Source organism: Salmo trutta, unplaced genomic scaffold (assembly GCF_901001165.1).
Source record: "Salmo trutta unplaced genomic scaffold, fSalTru1.1, whole genome shotgun sequence".
NCBI lineage: Eukaryota > Metazoa > Chordata > Actinopteri > Salmoniformes > Salmonidae > Salmo > Salmo trutta.
Window position 1 is genome coordinate 111426 of NW_021822711.1, and position 14353 is coordinate 125778.

The window sequence follows — 14353 nt, forward strand, 5'->3', positions numbered from 1 at the left end:
ACCTGAAACCCCACCTCTTTAAGGAATACCTGGGATAGGATAAAGTAATCCTTCTACCCCCCCCCCTAAAAGATTTAGATGCACTATTGTAAAGTGGTTGTTCCACTGGATATCATAAGGTGAATGCACCAATTTGTAAGTCGCTCTGGATAAGAGCGTCTGCTAAATGACTTAAATGTAAAAATGTAAATGTGATTGATTAACGAGCCTGTGGGGTTTGAACCTGTTTAATTCCCGAGCCTGTGGGGGTTTGAACCTGTTTGAATCCCAAGCCTGTGGTGTTTGATTCTGCAATTATTTGATTCCCAAGCCTGTGGGGTTGAACCTGCAATGTTTGATTCCCGAGTCTGTGGTGTTTGAACCTGTTTGATTCCCGAGCCTGTGGGGTTTGAACCTGTTTGAATCCCAAGCCTGAGGTGTTTGATTCTGCAATTATTTGATTCCCAAGCCTGTGGGGTTTGAACCTGCAATGATTGATTTCCGAGCCTGTGGGGTTCGAACCTGTTTGATATCTGAGCCTGTGGGGTTTGAACCAGTTTGATTCCAGATCCTTTGAACCTGCAATGTTTGATTCTCAAGCCTGTGGGGCTTGAACCTGCAACGTTTGATTCCTGAGCCTGTGTGGTTTGACCCTGTAACGTTTGATTCCCGAGTCTGTGGGGTTTGAACCTGATTGATTCTTGAGCCTGTGGAGTTTGAAACTGTTTGATTCCCAATCCTGTGGGGTTTGAACCTGTTAGATTTCCAAGCCTGTGGGGTTTGAACCTGTTTGATTCCCGAGCTTGTGGGGTTTGAACCTGTTTGATTCCCGAGCCTGTGGGGTTTGAACCTGTTTGATTCCCGAGCTTGTGGGGTTTGAACCTGTTTGATTCCCGAGCTTGTGGGGTTTGAACCTGTTTGATTCCCGAGCTTGTGGGGTTTGAACCTGTTTGATTCCCGAGCTTGTGGGGTTTGAACCTGCAGTGATTGATTAACGAGCCTGTGGGGTTTGAACCTGTTTGATATCTGAGCCTGTGGGGTTTGAACCTGCAATGTTTGATTCCCGAGCCAGGTTTTTTTACAGTAGCAGTGCACTGAGGAAGCTAGAAAAAAAGCAATTTTCCAACCTATGTGATGTGATAATTATGTTGTTTGCTCTATAACCTGTTAGTTCATATGCCTTGCCACTGTGATATATAGGGCTAAGGCCGAGACAATAAGAAGACACAGTGGCAGAATAAATTCAACCACACCTTTGTTTCATCACAAAACCAGCGAGCAACCTCTTGTCCTCTGAAGTCCAAAAAGCAAATTGCATGTAACAAACAGTTACTGTACATGGCCTACAGCATGATCAAGCAAATTAAGGTTTCCGACATTTTCAAACTACTTGATTTAGAACCACGGAGAGTTACCTTAAGTCGCAATGAGAACAGGAGCTGCCTCCACTACTCCAGCACTGTTTCCACATCAAATCACCAATGCTTTCTCTAATGCAGTTAACTAAAAGAAACCAAAAACCATTTAGTCCAATCAACGTAAGCTAAATATGTGTGTGTGTGTGTGTGTGTGTGTGTGTGTGTGTGTGTGTGTGTGTGTGTGTGTGTGTGTGTGTGTGTGCATGCTTGCATTCATGCAAGTAAAAAAAGCATGTTGACTCACCCTACTTGTAGAAAAACACCAAAGCCATCCTCCTTCTTTTCATGTTGATGAAACGGTCTATGACTCTACCAAACATTAAACACTTTCAGTTTTTGATGTCCTAGGCTACCTGGCTAAAATGCTTGCCCGCTAGCCTAACTTCCTTTCATGGGCAAAGTTAGCTAGTTAACATTAACCTACTAAACTCAGCAAAAAAATAAACGTCCTCTCACCGTCAACAGTGTTAATTTTCAGCAAACTTAACATGTGTAAATATTTGTATGAACATAACAAGATTCAACAACTGAGACATAAATAGAACAAGTTCCACAGACATGTGACTAACAGAAATGGAATCATGTGTCCCTGATTAAAGGGGGGGTCTTTAAGGAATACCTGGGATAGGATAAAGTAATCCTTCTAACCCCCCCCCCAAAAAAAAAGATATAGATGTACTATTGTAAAGTGGTTGTTCCACTGGATATCATAAGGTGAATGCACCAATTTGTATGTCGCTCTGGATAAGAGCGTCTGCTAAATGACTTAAATGTAAAATGTAAAAGGGTCAAAATCAAAAGTAACAGTCAGTATATGGTGTGGCCACCAGCTGTATTAAGTACTGCAGTGCATCTCCTCCTCATGGACTGCACCAGATTTGCCAGTTCTTGCTGTGAGATGTTACCCCACTCTTCCACCAAGGCACCTGCAAGTTCCCGGACATTTCTGGGGGGAATGGCCCTAGCCCTCACCCTCCGATCCAACAGGTCCCAGACGTGCTCAATGGGATTGAGATCCGGGCTCTTCGCTGGCCATGGCAGAACACTGACACTCCTGTCTTGCAGGAAATCACTTACAGAACGAGCAGTATGGCTAGTGGCATTGTCATGCTGGAGGGTCATGTCAGGATGACCATGACCACACAGTCATGGGTCAACAGGGAGTACAGGATGGGGCTGAGCACGCACCCTTGTGGGGCCCCTGTGTTAAGGAGCAGCGAAGTGGAGGTGTTGTTTGCTACCTTCACCACCTGCGGGCAACCCATCAGGAAGTCCAGGATCCAGTTGGACAGGGCGGGGTTGAGACCCAGGGCCCTGAGCTTAATGAGTAGTTTGGAGGGTACTATGGTGTTGAAGGCTGAGTTATAGTCAATGAACAGCATTCTTACATAAATATTCCTATTGTCCAGATGGGATAGGGCAGTGTGCAGTGCAATGGGGATTGCATCATCTGTGGATCTTTTGGGGCCATATGCAAATTGAAGTGGGTCTAGGGTGTCAGGTAAGGTGGAGGTGAAATGATCCTTAACTAGCCTCTCAAAGCACATCATGATGACAGGAGTGATTGCTACGGGGCGATAGTCATTTTGTTCAGTTACCTTTGGCCTCCCGAGTGGCGCAGCGGTCTAAGGCACTGCATCGCATTGCTTGCGGTGTCACTACAGACCCAGGTTTGATCCTGGGCTGTGTCGCAGCCGGCCGTGACCGGGAGACCCATGAGGCGGCGCACAATTGGCCCAGGGTCGTCCAGGTTAGAGGAGGGTTTGGCCAGCCGGGGTGTCCTTGTCTCATCATGCTCTAGCAAAAGCACGCTGACTTGAGTCATCAGCTGTACGATGTTTCCTCCGACACATTGGTGCGGCCGGGTTAAGCGATCAATGTGTCAAGAAGCAGTGTGGCTTGGCAGGGTTGTATTTCAGAAGACGCATGGTTCTCGACCTTTGCCTCTCCCGAGTCCGTACTGGAGTTGCAACGATGGGACAAGACTATAACTACCAAGTGGATATCATGAAAATGGGGTAAAAAATAAAGTTCAGTTACCTTTTGCTTTCTTGGGTACAGAACAATAGTGGACATCTTGAAGCAAGTGGGGACAGCAGACTGGGATAGGGAGAGATTGAATATGTCCGTAAACACACCAGCTAGTTGGTCTACGCATGCTCTGAGGACGCGATTAGGGATACCGTCTGGATCGGCAGCCTTAGCACAGAGGGCTAATCTTCTGGCTCGGGAACCAAACATTGCAGGTTCAAACTCCACATATGAAGTGTAAAAAAATATGGTTGTGTCTGTATGATTTAAATACTGTTCAAATGTCCTATGAATGGAATTAAAATGCCACGTGTCTCAGATAGCCTGGTGGTTAGAGCGTTGGGCCAGTAACCGAAAGGTTGCTGGATTGACTCCCTGAGTTAACAAGGTAAAAATCTGTCATTCTACCACTGAGCAAGGCAGTTAACTCACTGTTCCCTGGGTGTCGTGGATGTTGATTAAGGCAGCCCCCCGCACCTCTCTGATTCAGAGATGCAGAAGGCACATTTCAGTTGAACGTGTTCAGTTGTACAACTTACTAGCTATTCTCTTTTCCCATACCACTGACAATACAGTCCTCAAATGTGAATTATATCTGGAGAGAAGAAGAATAATGGGGATGTATTCCAATCTGCTTTAAGGAGCTATGCATGTACATGCTGAGAATGTTATGGTAATAAAAAATCGAATCAAATGTTATTTGTCACATGCGTCGAATACAACCTTACCGTGAAATGCTTACTTACAAGCACTTAACCAACAATGCAGTTCAATAAATAGAGTTAAGAAAATATTTACTAAATAAGCTAAAGTAAAAAATGTAATAAAAAGTAAGACAATAAAGAATAATGACGCCATAAACAGGAGGTACCGGTACCGAGTCAATGTGTGGTTAGTTGAGGTAATATGTACATGTAGGTAGGGTTAAAGTGACTATTTATAGATAATAAACAACGAGGAGCAGCAGTATAAAATCAAAGGGTCAATGTAAGTATTCCGGGTTGCCCTTTGATTAATTGTTCAGCAGTCTTATCCCTAACCTGCTAAGGAGCCTTTTTGTCCTAGACTTGGCGCTTCGGTACCGCTTGCCGTGCGGTAGCAGAAATAACAGTGATCACACAGTTGTCTGAAACAGCTGGTGCTCTCATGCATGCTTCAGTGTTGCTTGCCTTGAAGCGAGCATAAAAGGCATTTAGCTCATCTGTTAGGCTCGCATCACTGGGCAGCTCAGCTCGCGGCTGGGTTTCCCTTAGTAGCCTTGCCACATCCGACGAGCTTCAGTGCCGGTGTAGTAGGAATCAATCTTAGTCCTGTATTGATGCTTTGCCTGTATGATGGTTTGTCTGAGGGCATAGCGGGATTTCTTATCATGCGGTAGCTCTAGCCTTTAGCTCGGTGCGGATGTTGCCTGTAATCCATGGCTTCTGGTTGGGAAATGTACGTACGGTCACTATGGGGATGACGTCGTCGATGCACGGTGACTGAGGTGGTATACTCCTCAATCCCGGAACATATTTCAGTCTGTGCTGCAAAACAGTCCTGTAGCGTAGCATCCGCGTCATCTGACCACTTCCGTATTGAGCGAGTCACTGGTACTTCCTGCTTTAGTTTTTGCTTGTAAGCAGGAATCAGGAGGATAGAATTATGGTCAGATTTGCCAAATGGAGGGCGAGGGAGTGCTTTGTATACGACTCTGTGTGTGGAATAAATGTGGTCTAGAGTTTTTTTCCCTCTGGTTGCACATGTGACATGCTGGTAGAAAACAGGTAAAACGGATTTAAGTTTGCCTGCATTAAAGTCCCTGGCCACTCGGCGCGCCGGTTCTGGATGAGCATTTTCTTGTTTGCTTATGGCCTTATACAGCTTGTTGAGTGCGGTGTTAGTGCCATTATCGGTTTGTGGTGGTAAATAGACGGCTACGAACAATATAGATGAGAACTCTCTTGGTAGATAGTGTGGTCTACAGCTTATCATGAGGTATTCTACCTCAGGTGAGAAATACCTTGAGACTTCTTTAATATTAGACATCGCTCACCAGCAGTTATTGACAAATAGACACACAGCCTCGCCCCTTGTCTTACTGTAAAAACTGTTAAAACCCGTGGATTGATGAGGAATTGAAAAATTGTACGGTTGAGACAAAAGGTATGGCAAATAAATCTGGCAGTACAACTGATTGGCAAACATAGTGCAAATTGAGAAATCATGTGAATAAACTGAATAAAAAGAAGAAACTACACTATGAAACAAAGATAAATGACATAAAGATTGATAGTAAAAGGCTTTGGAGCACCTTAAATGACATTTTTGAAAAAAAGGCAAACTCGGCTCCATCATTCATTGAATCAGATGGCTCACTCATTACAAAACCAACTTGGGCATGACATGCCAGCAACAAATGCTGACATTACACATCCAAGTATATCTGACCATATTATGAAAGACAAGCATTTTAATTTTGAATTCCGTAAAGAGAGTGTGGAAGAGGTGAAAAAAGTATTATGTGTTCTAACAACAATGACAAGCCACCAGGGTCTGACAATGTGGATGGAATATTACTGAGGATAATAGTGGATGATATTGCCCCTCCTATGGCAATCTTCAATTTAAGCCTACTAGAAAGTGTGTGCCCTCAGGCCTGGAGGGAAACAAAAGAAATTCCGCTGCCTAAGAATAGTAAAGCCCCCTTTACTGGCCCAAATAGCCAACCAATCAGACTGTTACCAACCATTAGTCAACTTTTGGAAAACAATTGTGTTTGACCAGATACAATGTAATTTTACAGTAAACAAATTGACAACAAACTTTCAGCATGCTTATAGGGAAGGACATTCAACAAGTACAGCACTTACACAAATGATTGATGATTGGCTGAGAGAAATTGATGATAAAAAGATTGTAGGGACAGTTTTGTTAGACTTCAGAGCAGCTTTGACATGTATTGACATGTTGAATGCACAGAGCTGTCTGTCTAAACTACTGGCACACAGTTCAGACACCCATCCATACCCCACAAGACATGCCACCAGAGATCTGTTTAAACTACTGGCACACAGCTCAGACACCCATCCATACCCCACAAGACATGCCACCAGAGGTCTGTTTAAACTACTGGCACACAGCTCAGACACCCATCCATACCCCACAAGACATGCCACCAGAGGTCTGTTTAAACTACTGGCACACAGCTCAGACACCCATCCATACCCCACAAGACATGCCACCAGAGGTCTGTTTGAACTACTGGCACACAGCTCAGACACCCATCCATACCCCACAAGACATGCCACCAGAGGTCTGTCTAAACTACTGGCACACAGCTCAGACACCCATCCATACCCCACAAGACATGCCACCAGAGGTCTGTTTGAACTACTGGCACACAGCTCAGACACCCAGACATACCCCACAAGACATGCCACCAGAGGTCTGTTTAAACTACTGGCACACATCTCAGACACCCATCCATACCCCACAAGACATGCCACCAGAGGTCTGTTTAAACTACTGGCACACAGCTCAGACACCCATACATACCCCACAAGACATGCCCCCAGAGGACTCTTCACAGTCCCCAAGTCCAGAACAGACTATGGGAGGCACACAGTACTATATAGATCCATGACTACATGGAACTCTATTCCACATCAAGTAACTGACTCAAGCAGTAAAATTAGATTTAAAAAACAGATATAAAAACACCTTATGGATCAGCAGGGACTGTGAAGCAACACAAACATAGACATGCATACACACACACGATAACATATGCACTATATGCACACATGGATTTAGTAATGTAGATTTGTGGTAGTGGTGGAGTAGGGCCCTGAGGGCACGCAGTCTGTTGTGAAATCTGTGAATGTATTGTAATGTTTTTAAAATGGTATAAAGTGCCTTAATTTTGCTGGACCCCAGGAAGAGTAGTTGCTGCTTTGGCAGCAGCTAATGGGGATCCATAATAAATACAAATGTAATATTTCAGTAAAAAAAAATTGTATACATTTGCAAACATTTCCTTATGGGGTATTGTGTTTAGATTGATGAGAAACTATTTAATTACTGTTAGGTATTACTGCACTGTTGGAGTTAGAAACACAAGCATATTGGTGCACCTGCGACAACATCTACGCAATCAATACTCTACATACTGGGGCTGGTCCCCCGAGTGAAAACACCATGTAATCTACACTACATACTGGGGCTGGTTCCCCGAGTGAAAACACCATGTAAACTACACTACATACTGGAGATGGTCCCCTTACTATGTTATGTTGTGACAGAGTGAAAAACACCATGTAAACAACACTACATACTGGGGCTGGTCCCCTTACTATGTTATGTTGTGACAGAGTGAAAACACCATATAAACTACACTACATACTGGGGCTGGTCCCCCGAGTGAAAACACCATGTAAACTACACTACATACTGGGGCTGGTCCCCCGAGTGAAAACACCATGTAAACTACACTACATACTGGGGCTGGTCCCCCGAGTGAAAACACCATGTAAACTACACTACATACTGGGGCTGGTCCCCCGAGTGAAAACACCGTATAAACTACACTACATACTGGGGCTGGTTCCCCGAGTGAAAACACCATGTAAACTACACTACATACTGGGGCTGGTCCCCTTACTATGTTATGTTGTGACAGAGTGAAAAACACCATGTAAACTACACTACTTACTGGAGCTGGTCCCCCGAGTGAAAACACCATGTAATCTACACTACATACTGGGGCTGGTTCCCCGAGTGAAAACACCATGTAAACTACACTACATACTGGGGCTGGTTCCCCGAGTGAAAACACCATGTAAACTACACTACATACTGGGGCTGGTCCCCCGAGTGAAAACACCATGTAAACTACACTACATACTGGGGCTGGTTCCCCGAGTGAAAACACCATGTAAACTACACTACATACTGGAGATGGTCCCCTTACTATGTTATGTTGTGACAGAGTGAAAACACCATGTAAACTACACTACATACTGGGGCTGGTTCCCCGAGTGAAAACACCATGTAAACTACACTACATACTGGAGATGGTCCCCTTACTATGTTATGTTGTGACAGAGTGAAAACACCATGTAAACTACACTACATACTGGGGCTGGTTCCCCGAGTGAAAACACCATATAAACTACACTACATACTGGGGCTGGTCCCCCGAGTGAAAACACCATGTAATCTACACTACATACTGGGGCTGGTCCCCTTACTATGTTATGTTGTGACAGAGTGAAAAACACCATGTAAACAACACTACATACTGGGGCTGGTCCCCTTACTATGTTATGTTGTGACAGAGTGAAAACACCATGTAAACTACACTACATACTGGGGCTGGTCCCCTTACTATGTTATGTTGTGACAGAGTGAAAACACCATATAAACTACACTACATACTGGAGATGGTCCCCTTACTATGTTATGTTGTGACAGAGTGAAAACACCATGTAAACTACACTACATACTGGGGCTGGTCCCCTTACTATGTTATGTTGTGACAGAGTGAAAACACCATGTAAACTACACTACATACTGGGGCTGGTTCCCCGAGTGAAAACACCATGTAAACTACACTACATACTGGAGATGGTCCCCTTACTATGTTATGTTGTGACAGAGTGAAAACACCATGTAAACTACACTACATACTGGGGCTGGTCCCCCGAGTGAAAACACCATGTAAACTACACTACATACTGGGGCTGGTTCCCCGAGTGAAAACACCATGTAAACTACACTACATACTGGAGATGGTCCCCTTACTATGTTATGTTGTGACAGAGTGAAAACACCATGTAAACTGCACTACATACTGGGGCTGGTCCCCCGAGTGAAAACACCATGTAAAATACACTACATACTGGGGCTGGTTCCCCGAGTGAAAACACCATGTAAACTACACTACATACTGGAGATGGTCCCCTTACTATGTTATGTTGTGACAGAGTGAAAAACACCATGTAAACTACACTACATACTGGGGCTGGTCCCCTTACTATGTTATGTTGTGACAGAGTGAAAACACCATGTAAACTACACTACATACTGGGGCTGGTCCCCTTACTATGTTATGTTGTGACAGAGTGAAAACACCATGTAAACTACACTACATACTGGGGCTGGTCCCCTTACTATGTTATGTTGTGACAGAGTGAAAACACCATATAAACTACACTACATACTGGAGATGGTCCACTTACTATGTTATGTTGTGACAGAGTGAAAACACCATGTAAACTACACTACATACTGGGGCTGGTCCCCTTACTATGTTATGTTGTGACAGAGTGAAAACACCATGTAAACTACACTACATACTGGGGCTGGTCCCCCGAGTGAAAACACCATGTAAACTACACTACATACTGGAGATGGTCCCCTTACTATGTTATGTTGTGACAGAGTGAAAACACCATGTAAACTGCACTACATACTGGGGCTGGTTCCCCGAGTGAAAACACCATGTAATCTACACTACATACTGGGGATGGTCCCCTTACTATGTTATGTTGTGACAGAGTGAAAACACCATATAAACTACACTACATACTGGGGCTGGTTCCCCAAGTGAAAACCACCATGTAAATGCACATTAAGTCACACTGTGCAGGCCCTATTCATAGTTCAGAGCAACCTCAGAGAGTTCAACTGTGCAGCAAGGCAGTCAAGTGTGTTCACGTTGGCTTGGAAGTGTTCTGTTAACCACAGTATTACCCAAACCAAAAATCCATGGAATGTGTCTGTTGGCCAAGTCAAGTATTTAGTAAACAACAGTCGGATAGTGTTGAGTACAGTACACACCAGGGACTAGGTCTGTTGGTCCTGGAAGCCTCCTCCAGTAGACACCAGGGACTAGGTCTGTCAGGGTGTGTAGGAAGGAGCTGCTTCTCACATAAACTAGAGACCGTTAAGGAAGGAAGTGTGTAGATACATAGGGACGTACTAGATAGACAGACATGTTTATATCTGCTGTAGGTTTGTGTGAGTTTTTATCTTTTGCACTGTTGGGTGCTGTGAGTGGCAGAAAGCCTTAGATGTCCACCGTCACATTGAAACACAGTGTTTTCCTGTAGATACAGTGGGGAGAACAAGTATTTGATACACTGACGACTTTGCAGGTTTTCCTACTTACAAAGCATGTATAGGTCTGTAATTTTTATCATAGGTACACTTCAACTGTGAGAGACGGAATCTAAAACAAAAATCCAGAAAATCCCATTGTATGATTTTTAAGTAATTAATTAGCATTTTATTGCATGACATAAGTATTTGATACATCAGAAAAGCAGAACTTAGTATTTGGTACAAAAACCTTTGTTTACAATAATTGCTCCTGTGAGTGGCACTGGATAAGATCGTCTGCTAAATAAAATATAATATGTCTCCCCTTTCAGTTTCCATTGATGACGTAGACTCTGTGCGTAAGGGCCGTCAGTCGGAGAGTCTTCAGAAGCACACAGAGGCCCACGTGGAGGACCTCTGTTTCTCCATCATCTTTAAGGGCCGCAGGAGGAACCTGGACCTGGTGGCGACCTCGGTGGAGGAGGCAAAGCAGTGGGTCAATGGTCTGGAGAAGATCCTCTCTAACATGAAGAAACTCAACCGCCAGCAGACGAGCGAGCAGTATCCTCTTCCGTTGATCTGCTTGCTTTGAAACTCACAACTAAAACGTTGTTCAGATACTTAGAGTAACACATCTGAAACTATTTGTTCAGCCTACGCAGTAAAGTGTATTCCCATCTATAATGTGCTTAGGTCAAAGGTTAATCTCTGTTCAGTGTTTGATCCTTCCATCTGGAGGTATTAAAGCTGGATCTTCAACTGTATGAGGAAAGCAGACAAGAACAAGGACAACATGATGACTCTGAAAGAGCTGAAACACTTCCTCCGCCAGATCAACGTCGAGGTGGACGAGACCTACGCTAAAGTGTTGTTTACAGTGAGTGGATATCTGATTGTTAATGACTTACAATGAGGTTGTGATGGACTTACAATGAGGTTGTTAATGACTTACAATGAGGTTGTTAATGACTTACAATGAGGTTGTTAATGACTTACAATGAGGTTGTTAATGACTTACAATGAGGTTGTGAATGACTTACAATGATCTTGTTTATGACTTACAATGAGGTTGTGATGGACTTTTTATTTCACCTTAATTTAACCAGGTAGGCTAGTTGAGAACAAGTTCTCATTTGCAACTGCGACCTGGCCAAGATAAAGCATAGCAATTCGACACATACAACAACACAGAGTTACACATGGAATAAAAACATAGTCAATAATACAGTAAAAGAAAAGAAAAAGTCTATATACAGAGAGTGCAAATGAGGTAAGATAAGGGAGTTAAGGCAATAAATAGGCCATGGTGGCGAAGTAATTACAATATAGCAATTAAACACTGGAATGGTAGATGTGCAGAAGATGAATGTGCAAGTAGGGATACTGGGGTGCAAAGGAGCAAGAAAAATAAATAAATACAGTATGGGGATGAGGTAGGTAGATAGATGGGCTGTTTACAGATTGGCTATGTACAGGTGCAATGATCTGTGAGCTGCTCTGACAGCTGGTGCTTAAAGCTAGTGAGGGAGATATGAGTCTCCAGCTTCAGAGATTTTTGCAGTTCGTTCCAGTCATTGGCAGCAGAGAACTGGAAGGAAAGACGACCAAAGGAGGAATTGGCTTTGGGGGTGACCAGTGAGATATACCTGCTGGAGCGTGTGCTACGGGTGGGTGCTGCTATGGTGACCAGCGAGCTGATATAAGGCAGGGCTTTACCTAGCAAAGACTTATAGATGACCTGGAGCCAGTGGGTTTGGCGACGAGTATGAAGCGAGGGCCAACCAATGAGAGCGTACAGGTCGCAATGGTGGGTAGTGTATGGGGCTTTGGTGACAAAACGGATGGCACTGTGAAAGACTGCATCCAATTTGTTGAGTAGAGTGTTTGAGGCTATTTTATAGATGACATCACCGAAGTCGAGGATCGGTAGGATGGTCAGTTTTACGAGGGTATGTTTGGCAGCATGAGTGAAGGAGGCTTTGTTGCGATATAGGAAGCCGATTCTAGATTTAATTTTGGATTGGAGATGCTTAATGTGAGTCTGGAAGGAGAGTTTACAGTCTAACCAGACACCTAGGTATTTGTAATTGTCCACGTATTCTAAGTCAGAGCCGTCCAGAGTAGTGATGCTGGACGGGCGAGCAGGTGCGGGCAGTGATTGATTGAATAGCATGCATTTAGTTTTACTTGCGTTTAAGAGCAGTTGGAGGCCACGGAAGGAGAGTTGTATGGCATTAAAGCTCGTCTGGAGGTTAGTTAACACAGTGTCCAAAGAGGGACCAGAAGTATACAGAATGGTGTTGTCTGCGTAGAGGTGGATCAGAGAATCACCAGCAGCAAGAGCAACATCATTGATGTATACAGAGAAGAGAGTCGGCCTGAGAATTGAACCCTGTGGTACATCCATAGAGACTGCCAGAGGTCCGGACAACAGGCCCTCCGATTTGACACACTGAACTCTATCAGAGAAGTAGTTGGTAAACCAGGCGAGGCAATCATTTGAGAAACCAAGGCTGTCGAGTTTGCCAATAAGAATGTGGTGATTGACAGAGTCGAAAGCCTTGGCCAGGTCGATGAATACGGCTGCACAGTAATGTCTTACAATGAGGTTGTTAATGACTTACAATAAGGTTGTTAATGACTTACAATGAGGTTGTTAATGACTTACAATGAAGTTGTTAGAGAAGCTTACAATGAGGTTGTTAATGACTAACAATGAGGTTGTTATAGAAGATTACAACTGTAGTGGCATGATATTTCTTAATGCAGTTCTTTCATGTTCCTGTATGCATATCAGTTTCTTTTAAGGTTCTGCCAGGTCTCAAAGCATTTCATGTCATCTGAGGAGGAAGTCAATATAGTAAAGTACTGTTTTGTAAATGATCTTGTCCTGTAGAAATGTGACACGTCAAACTCGGGCACCCTGGAGGGTTCTGAAATCAAACTCTTCTATGACCTGTTGACTCACCGGGAGGAGATCGATGTGATCTACGAGAAGCACGCCGCCACGGGGGGGCAGATGAGCGCCAATGACCTGCTCAACTTCCTGCTGAACGAGCAGCGTGAGGTGGCCACCTTGGAGGACGCTTTAAGACTCATAGAGAAATACGAACTGGACGACTCAGGTGAGAGATACTCTGTTTTTGTATTTAACCATTATTTTACCAGGTAAGTTGACTGAGAACACATTCTCATTTACAGCAACAACCTGAGGAATAGTTACATGGGAGAGGATAGGGATGATTGAGCCAATTGGAAGTTGGGGATGATTAAATACTCTGGTACTGACTCAATATGAGCTGGATGACTCAGGTGAGAGATGCTCTGGCACTGACTCAATATGAGCTGGATGACTCAGGTGAGAGCTGCTCTGGCACTGACTCAATATGAGCTGGATGACTCAGGTGAGAGCTGCTCTGGCACTGACTCAATATGAGCTGGATGACTCAGGTGAGAGCTGCTCTGGCACTGACTCAATGAGCTGGATGACTCAGGTGAGAGCTGCTCTGGTACTGACTCAATGAGCTGGATGACTCAGGTGAGAGCTGCTCTGGCACTGACTCAATGAGCTGGATGACTCAGGTGAGAGCTGCTCTGGCACTGACTCAATATGAGCTGGATGACTCAGGTGAGAGCTGCTCTGGTACTGACTCAATATGAGCTGGATGACTCAGGTGAGAGCTGCTCTGGCACTGACTCAATGAGCTGGATGACTCAGGTGAGAGCTGCTCTGGCACTGACTCAATATGAGCTGGATGACTCAGGTGAGAGCTGCTCTGGTACTGACTCAATATGAGCTGGATGACTCAAGTGAGAGATGCTCAGTTCACACAAACATGAAG

The 14353-nt window shown here is 44.2% G+C and overlaps 1 protein-coding gene across 3 annotated transcripts in view; it reads left to right on the forward strand.

Moving 5' to 3' along the window:
* The window catches only part of LOC115183969 (1-phosphatidylinositol 4,5-bisphosphate phosphodiesterase delta-1), a 117803-nt gene that overhangs the window by 66766 nt on the left and 36684 nt on the right, over positions 1-14353 (forward strand). For all 3 annotated transcript variants that reach the window (XM_029744953.1, XM_029744952.1, XM_029744955.1), the window contains exons 3-5: positions 10844-11072; positions 11259-11388; positions 13408-13636. In XM_029744953.1, coding sequence (XP_029600813.1) covers positions 10844-11072; positions 11259-11388; positions 13408-13636 — 588 coding nt within the window. The remainder of the gene's footprint in view (positions 1-10843; positions 11073-11258; positions 11389-13407; positions 13637-14353) is intronic.